We start from the raw sequence: 9,205 nt of genomic DNA on the forward strand, positions 1-9,205 counted from the left end.
AGTGTGTCTATAGGTACATACATAATTTGAATTTTATATATATAGATTTCGTTAATCGAACTTTTATATTTTATAACTCGATAAGATCTAAGTCTTGTCAAACCCTGGATTCGCTTCGCTGTGAATATACCAGTTTTAATTTTCTTTTCAGATTTAGTCGCATGATTTTAACTTATTAGTTTTCTCCTTTACTTGAAACCAAAATGTATTCAACAAAGTGTGATTGATTTTGACATTGCTCTCATACGAAACAGGCTATAATGTCAAATTGAAATGAATTGGTAACCCATTTGAAAATGTGTTTTTTTCAAATTTGATAAAAGTCAGGACACGAAAATAGTGCGATGTTTTAAACCACCTAGTTGCGAATTAAGACGGCAGCGATGGGAAGAAAGCTGTGGTGTTGTACTACGTGATTCATCTCGCGTTTGTGTAAACCACTTCAAGGAAAGTGATTTCATTAGTTGTCCGTCCAAATCAAGCACTTTCAAACGAGCTCGTATATACCTAGGCGCAGTCCCAATGCCATACGAAATAACTGATACAAGTGAGGATTTAGTACACGATCAGGATACATTCTTTGTTGAGCCCAAACTCAAACAGACGACTCTTTAGAATGCACGTTGTGAACAGAAATATTTCGGCTTACCGAAATAATTAAAACCATGCAAGCAAGTATGGAAGAGCTTAAATTAAAACCGCTCGAAACAAAGTATTTAATGGAAAACTATTTCGCATGAAAAAAAATTTAATTTCAAAATTGTTAGAGTTAAGCTCAAATATATAATTGGAAACAAATGTAAAAGCATACTTTTATAAGTGTCGAATAATGTTTAGGATAAAAAATTTAAATATAAAAATAAACGCACCAAAGCATAAAACTTGGGCAATTAAAAACAAGAAAATTGCTAAAACGATTTTATAAACAATTTGTTTTATTTTTTTGACAAAATATATGTAATGTAAGTAAAACAAAACTATAATCGAAATAAAGGCCTAGGGCATCAGTGCTGACAAGATACATGCATCACTAAGGGTTAATTCGTTTGTTTATACTTTTTGACATTATAGTACCTTAAAAGAGAGCCGCACTGAGTTGTCAATCACACCTTGTTTAATACACCTTGCTTGAAACTGAGGGTAGTTACATACATACCTTAATTCACGAAGGCCGTAACCAAAATTTTTTTTTATTTTACAGGAGAAGCAGAAAACATTATAAAAAGAATATCAAAAACAGGTAGGACATTTTAACAAGTGGCATGTAACCCCGTTGTTTTTGGTACTAAAACTTTAAAATTTTTATTGAATGTATATTTTAATATATCCCACCAAAATCTGTGAAAAACGCAGTTTCGAAAATAGTGTTGGTTAGGGCCTTGTGAATTAAGGTAACAATATATTTAAAATGATTTATGATCGAAAAATTCCTTGCTTTTGATACCCTTAATATTTAATTACTTCATATATTTTGAAAAAAAGTCATTCAGAAATTAAATTTTAAAGTCAACATATTCTAAGCGTCGCACAGTGGTTGCATTTATATGGGGACAGCGGGCAAAAATACTTTTAATGGACATATCGGGATAAAATTTTTACCCTAAGGTCTGTTAAGAGTAAAAACTGTAATATGTAAAAGTGGGCGGGGTTGGACACGCCCACATACAGTCATGTGAAAAATAATAGGGACACGACATTGCGACCAGTTCCGGCTATTTTTTTGTTTGTTTGTTTAATGTTTATTTTTTATAAAAATACAACTCACTATCTAACAAAAACCACATAAGTCCAAATTTCAAACTTTGTAAAAAAGTGGAAAAGTTCAACAAAATTTTAAAACACCACAAACCTTTAGAAACTTTTGGAAAAAATATGTGTGCAGTTTTATAGCCCATTAAATTCTAGCTGAAGAAATTGCAAGTTTAAAGTGGCTAAAAATTTGCGTTGATTGTTGTTATTTGTTTTTTTTTGTAGCGGATGGTGTTACTTTGCTTCCATAAAAAAAAAATCGTCAAACATACTTTGAATGGAAGAAAATGCGTGACACCGTCAGGAAAAAAACTATCAAAAATCAAAGCGATTTCTACGCACTTAAAACTTGCACTTTCTTGAGCTAGAGTTCAGTGGGCTATAAAACTGCATACATACCTTTTTTCTAAAAGTTCTTATTTAAAAAGTTTGGCGTGACTTTAAAATTTTGTTGAATTTTTCTATTTTTTTACAAAGTTTGAAATTTGGTTTTTGTTAGATAGTGAGTTGTATTTTTATAAAAAAGTAAACATTAAACAAACAAAAAAACAAAAATAGCCGAAACTTGTCGCAATGTCGTGTCCCTATTATTTTTCACATGACTGTATGTGGGCGTGTCCAACCCCGCCCACCTTTACATATTACAGTTTTTACTCTTAACAGACCTTAGAGTAAACATTTTATCCCGATATGTTCGTCGACGCTTAGTCTTTTTGAAGACTCAACAAAATCTATTTTCGGGCGGATTTCAATTGGTGGAAACTGTTGGTTGGCATTTTCATGAAATGATTTCTTTCTTTTCGAGCCAATTATAATGATTTTTCAAAACTGCTGATTTTTGGCTTTTGGATCTTTGCCAAAACAATGAAAATTTTTACAAACGTAATTAATACATTTTTGCAACTCATACCGATCTGGCTCAAAACCCTCATATTCAATATCCTTCGCTATTGCACCCAGCAAATTTTGAACTTGTTGGGAATGCGTACGGAAATTTTCACGCCAAATCTCAAAAACATGCAATCGAGAAAATTCGCAGTGTTATCTTTTGCCTAGAAACATTTTGAATTAGATAAATCAAAAAATAAATATGAAAACAACTGTAGAAAATAAAGAGCTTGGATTAGGTTATGGAATACTACGCGAGCCTCTGCAGGTCAATGCATCTACACTGAACACTTTTATAATCTCAAAATATTAACAAACAATATGTAAATAAAAATATTGAGGGCCGATGGGGGAAACACACTTAAAAAATTGCCTAAATACTTGAAAGATGAACCAAGAAACACACAAAATCCTACTTTTCTAAAACAACGATTTGCATAGAACGCAACACGAATTATTTAAAAGTTTAATTGTAGAAATAAAGTCAATACCTTTATGTACAAACATACCATTGCATATAATTTTAACTCACTCGGCTTTTCACAATATTTTAATTACGTTAAATCCAATTCAATTTTCAGCGTGCTGACGCTGTACAAATAAAATGAACAATTGATGACACTTTTGTTGCTTTTTTCAGAAACAACCGTTAGAATGAAAACAAAATCAGACAACAGCATGAGTTTACTCACTTCCATCTAAATAGTATGAACTCATTGCTGTGAACTGTATACGGGTAGTGAGAAACACCGTACAAACAGTGAGACATAGTTAGTTTTGAAATCAATGTTTAGCTGCAGTGTACTCATTTGATTTCAAATATGGCATTGATATACTCTTTCCAAACCAAGTCATGCGAGTGAAAAACGCTGTTATGAAAAGCAAGTCGAGCAATCGAATGACACTCATTGACTTCAAACAATTAGTAGAGAATACGACAATTTTGAAAAAAAAATGGATATTGATGAAGTATTTTTTTAAATATATTAGTTTTGGTAAATTATTTAATTATCCTCCTGACGTACATTTATATAACTAGTTTACAAAAGAAATGCACTGTTACCTCAGAAGACATCGGCTTTATAAGAGACTTGAAAAATAGGTTGCTTTATTATTTAAAACCAGTTGCTGTTGAAAACTTAACAGATTTGCACAAAATTGCGCTTTTTTATACCCGCCAGCAAAAGAGCTCAAGAACTTTACCGAATCTGAGCAAAGATACACAAAAGAGAAATGTTTACAAATTATGAGAACGTTAACTGAGAATTCTGACAGTACAACGGAACCACAAATTGCGTATACACCTTTGTTACCTTCAGACAACTTTGAGCTGTTTTCAGGTCTTCTTAAACAACCTACCTTTGTGAGCAGAACTGATAAAGCTACTGCAGAGCTGCGGCGATATGAAAATATTGAGGTATATTTTCACACGGACTTCGATATAATTAATTGGTGGGAGGTACACATAACGAAATGCCGCTGCTGCATAAACTCAGTCGTAGAGTAATAGCCACTTCTTCAGCTAGCGCATCGTCAGAAAGAGTTTTTTCTTCTGCTGGAAATGTTATTTCTGACTAAAGATGCCACCTTTTGTCAAATGATGATGCCCTTAATCAGTTCATATTTTTGCATTATAATACGCAGTTAGAAAACCAATAAAATTAACAAATATTGTCTTTACAAATTGTTTTTCTTTGATACTTTCATTACAGCAGTTATGGCATGCACTTGTTTTTCCAATCAAGCACTTGCTATTTGAATCGAGCACTTGATAGTGTGAATTACTCACTCAATTGACAATGTTTTTTCAATGCTATCGCACGTTATGTTTGGAAATAAATGAGTGCGAGTGTGTGAAGATGTGAAAAGAAAGCGAGTGACTTAAAATGTATTTTGGGTGTATCCATGCAGCTCTCTGCAAAAAATATATGACAACATGAAGTTTGGACAAAAAACTGATTGCAAAGCTTATTTTGGTGTAAAAATTTTTACATACATTTTTTTAATTTTGACCTATGGCAGCAACCACTGTGCGTCGCCCGATTGCCCACACATGCTTTTCTTTATATGTATGTACATATGTATATTCTGTTGTAAAATTCAAAGATTTATATTTTTCGAGTTTAACCAAAAAAAATTAAAATGTGTGTAATGTTTGTTTAACTCGATCCGCCTAACACAGCAACAAATGTATAAACTCAATTGGGTTTCTCTATAAAGAGTGTTTATATTATTTAATATTGATTCTTATCACAATAGTTTACTTAAATTATTTACCTATAAAGAGAAACGACATTTAAAGCTTATAATTTGTAATTTATTATTATATTTATTTTACACTAACAAGTGTAAATATTTTTTTTGTTGATCGTGAACCCCCAAATCCACCTATTGTGTCTATGGAAACGATCTCGAACGGAGTAGTGGCAGGACCTAATTGAGACAACTGCCCGTACTTCTTTTGTCCTCTTGATTTGTTCTTTATGCATATTGCACAACTATCACAAATTTTCTTTATATTTTTTGTTAAATTTCTTGCTGTATAGAATGGTCTGATCTTATCCTGCGTTTGTTTTGTACCTATATGGCAATAATATTCATGCGTACTTTTTATTAATCTTATGCTAAATGGTTCAGACAGTACAATTTTTTCTTGTTTTCCGACTTTTTGGTAATTGGTATTGTTTTTGAAGTTGATGTGGTTTTTATGTCGTAATTCAAAATTTTTTTCTTGATCTTTTTGTATGGCATCTAGTGTAACTAAATTTACAACCTTTAATTCTTCGTCATTATTTTCGTGTGACTCTAACACCGGATTTCTACTTAAGCAATCTGCTTCTAGGTTATATTTTCCTGGAGAATATCTGATCTCAAGATCATATTGTGACAGGTAGTATGTTAAATCTCCTAGCTCTTCATCTGTTCTAGCTCTTACATTCATTTTTTCTAAGGGTTTATGGTCCGTGAAAACTATGAACTTTCTCCCTATAAGCCGATGTTGTCAGTATTTTACTGCCTCTTTTATTGCAAGGCATTCCAAGTAAATAGCTTTTTTTCTTTTTTGTACTTCATTAAGTTTCTTGGAAAAATAGGCCACCGGCTTTTCTTCATTATTTTCTTGGGGTTGTTTTAAAACGGCTACGATTCCTAGCAGACTTGCGTCGGTATATATATGTATTGGTAACTTTGGATCAAAAATTGCTAGAACAGGCTGAGAACAAAGTAGTATTTTCATCTCTTCAAATGATTTTTGACATTTTTCCGACCACACAAAATTTTGATCTTTTCTGAGAAGGTTATGCAAAGGGTCCAGTGTTATGGAAATATTTGGTATGTATTTATTGTAAAAATTTATTTTCCCTAAAAACTGTCTTACATTTTTTCTTGTTTTTGGTGTTGGGAAATCTCTTATTGATATCAAATTATCTTTTAAGGGGCTAATTGAATTCCCTTTGATGATATGACCTAAATATTTAACTGAATCTGCTGCGAAAGTGCATTTCGATAGTTTTAATCTGAAGCCTTCTTTCGATATTGCTTCAAGCAATAATGACAAATGTGACATATGTTCTGCGAAAGATTTTGAGAAAATCAAAATGTCGTCTATGTAATTAACCGCGAATTCACTAAGCTTATGTTTTCTTATTATGTTACTTAAAATTCTTTGGAAAATTGCTGGCGATGTTTTCAAGCCAAAGAGCAAACACGTCCATTGAAAATGTCCTTCTTGTGTTACGAAAGCTGTTTTATGTCTGTCCTCGATTCTTAATGGAATTGACCAAAACGCTGAGTTTATATGAAGCGTTGAGAAAAATTTACAGTTTCGTGTTTTATCTACCAAGTCTTCAATTAATGGGAATGGTTGTGATTGTGGAACTACAATTTTATTCAAATCGCGAAAGTCTATGCATAATCTTGTTCTCCTATTTTCTTCTCTTTTAAAAGCCAATGTTACCGGAGCCGCAAATGGACTATACGACTCTTCTATCAGATTCTTCTCCAATAATTTTGAAATTTGTGTTTCTATTTCTTTCTTATCCTCAATCGTGCATCTATATGGTCTTTTACTACAATACCTATCTATTAGTAGATCTATACGTGCCTCGTAATCTTTTACCGTACCGATGTCATATTTATCTTTAGCGAATAAAGTTTTATATTTTTCTATTAGTTTACTTATTTCTGACTTTTCTGTAACGTCTAAATGTTGAACCGAAATGTCGCAATTATCTGTATCGAAATGTTCGTTGAAATTTAATTCGCATTCATTATGATTATCATGACGGTGAAATCTATAGAAATTACTTATATTTAAATTTTCATTTCTCGACTTCGAAGGTAGTTCTGAGAGTTTGCTTCTACAAGGTGTACATTTTTGGGATATAATTAGGTTTTCATTTTGTATTAATTTGAATGATTTTATGCAATCTAATCCAATCAGAAAATCGTAGCTAAAATTTTTTTCGTTTACTACAAAAACCTGTATTTCTTTTTCAATGTCAAAAATTTTAGTTTTAATAGTTATCATTCCCTCAGCCTTTTTTGTACCATTGATCGTTTTCAAATTTGCAGTATAAAAATCTCTATTTTTTGGTTTAAAGCGTAATAAACGCGAATTTATTAAAGATACATTCGAACCAGAATCGTAAATTCCATATACTTCAATAATTCCATTTATTAATAATTTAACTTTGATCAATGGTGGCACTACAAGTTTTTTGGATCCATATCATTTAATTCCCATTCCAATTCATTATTATTAACATGTTTTATCTCTTTTTCACTTTTTTGATTTTTAAACCAGCATGTAGCTTCTGTATGATAACGAGTACCTCTGTTTTCTTTTTCGCAGATTTTGCATGGTTTTTTCTTTTCAAATGCTTCTTTTTCTTTCGAATAAGAAGCTGATACGTTCTTTCTATCTATAGTTTTTCTGGATACTAAATGTTCAAGTTTTCTAATCTCACTGTAAAGTTCTTCTGTATTAACTACTTTTTCTCTATCTATTCTGTCGGCTATATAATGTGGTAACCCTTCTGCAATAAGATCAATTAATGTCCCTGTGTCAATTGATTTTCTTATTTCTAATAAAAGTCTTTCTTTCTTCAAAGCATAATCCAAAAGTGAACCTGTTTTATATCTGAATGAGATTGCATATCTGCTCGCAGCCCATCCTTTATTTGCATAGGTGCCACAAAAGTTTTTTTTCCACTTTCCCCATTCAGAAGCTAACGATAATTTAATAAGCATAGAGCTGTACCAATCCAAGCATGATTTTTCTAAGAAAAGTCTCAAGACTTCGATTTTCTCCTCATCTTTACATATGTCAAAGCGGTCGCACTCACTTTCAAATATGGTCATCCATTGGTTAGCATTTGAGTTTTTGGCTGAGAATTTTTCTAGCACAAATTTTTCAGCAATTTTCTTTAAATTAGGGTATTCATCTGCACTCAGCTTCTCTAAAACTTTCGACAGTGACTCCTCTGAAATACCTGCAGTGGGATTTGTTGGCGGTATCTCTTCAAGAAAGTAATCTTTGAACTGCATATTTCCATCATCATCCATATAAATTTCGGCTAAATCTTCCGTTACATTTATCCATACTTTTCTTGTTTGGTGTCTCCTTTTTAATGTGTTTTTTATTTTTGTATAAGTTGGTGTATTTATTAATTGTTCATGTAAACTTGCTGGCTGCATTTCTGCTGGTATTTTAAAAACTCTATCATCACTTGTGGTGATTGTGGTTATCGCCATTATATTCGTTTTTCCGTCCTCAGCAGATTTTACCAAAAATTCGAATTTAAGCTTCTCCATTCTTCAAATGTTAGCAAAAATGTCGTTTTGTAATGTTTGTTTAACTCGATCCGCCTAACACAGCAACAAATGTATAAACTCAATTGGGTTTCTCTATAAAGAGTGTTTATATTATTTAATATTGATTCTTATCACAATAGTTTACTTAAATTATTTACCTATAAAGAGAAACGACATTTAAAGCTTATAATTTGTAATTTATTAATTTTCCTCAGCACAATGATTTGCCGCTTAACTTTTTGTATTTACTTCGTTTCTTTGTTTCTAATCGTTTCTCTTCACAAGTGTCATCTTAACTGTTATACTATGTACATAATGCCCCGAACACACTACACCATCTACTTGGTGTGTTCGACTAGAGTTATATCTTAGAACTAAATACTAACTAGAAATTAAGTAAAAGTAGTTTACATGTGTATAATAATTAATTTTTGAGTTTTATTTCTTTGCAAATGTTTTTATTACTTGATTTTTACTGACGATTGATTATTGCACTGTACACAGCTTCGCTGGGTATTTGTCAAAACCAACTTTTTTAAGAGATTGAATCATAATTAGTTTCTCCTTTTTTCGAATTTAGCCTCCGAAATCGAGATAGGGATATCCAGATATCTCTGTTGCCAAACCGGGACACTTTAGGGGGAGGCCTCTCGCTCCCTTCCATTTCGTTTGGACAAAAATAACGTACGAAAAGATGTAGTAACAAAACAACTTACCACAACTAAAGCACAGAGAATTTTTCACAATTTTTTTT

General features: G+C 31.9%; 1 protein-coding gene across 2 annotated transcripts in view; it reads right to left on the bottom strand.

The window, feature by feature from the left end:
• The window catches only part of LOC118734221, a 10,821-nt gene extending 1,776 nt beyond the window's left edge, over positions 1–9,045 (bottom strand). The window contains exons 1-2 of one of the 2 annotated variants that reach the window (XM_036463944.1): positions 8,610–9,045; positions 7,983–8,544 (exon numbers count right to left, since the gene is read on the bottom strand). In XM_036463944.1, coding sequence (XP_036319837.1) covers positions 7,983–8,451 — 469 coding nt within the window. In that variant the 5' untranslated portion in view covers positions 8,452–8,544; positions 8,610–9,045. Of the gene's footprint in view, positions 1–7,982 lie in introns of both variants that reach the window. The other variant, XM_036463943.1, reaches the window with a different exon arrangement.
• Positions 9,046–9,205: the final 160 nt, after the last annotated feature.

The sequence above is a fragment of the Rhagoletis pomonella genome, unplaced genomic scaffold (genome assembly GCF_013731165.1).
Source record: "Rhagoletis pomonella isolate Grant_MI unplaced genomic scaffold, Rhpom_1.0 Rhpom_scaffold_00002, whole genome shotgun sequence".
Lineage (NCBI taxonomy): Eukaryota > Metazoa > Arthropoda > Insecta > Diptera > Tephritidae > Rhagoletis > Rhagoletis pomonella.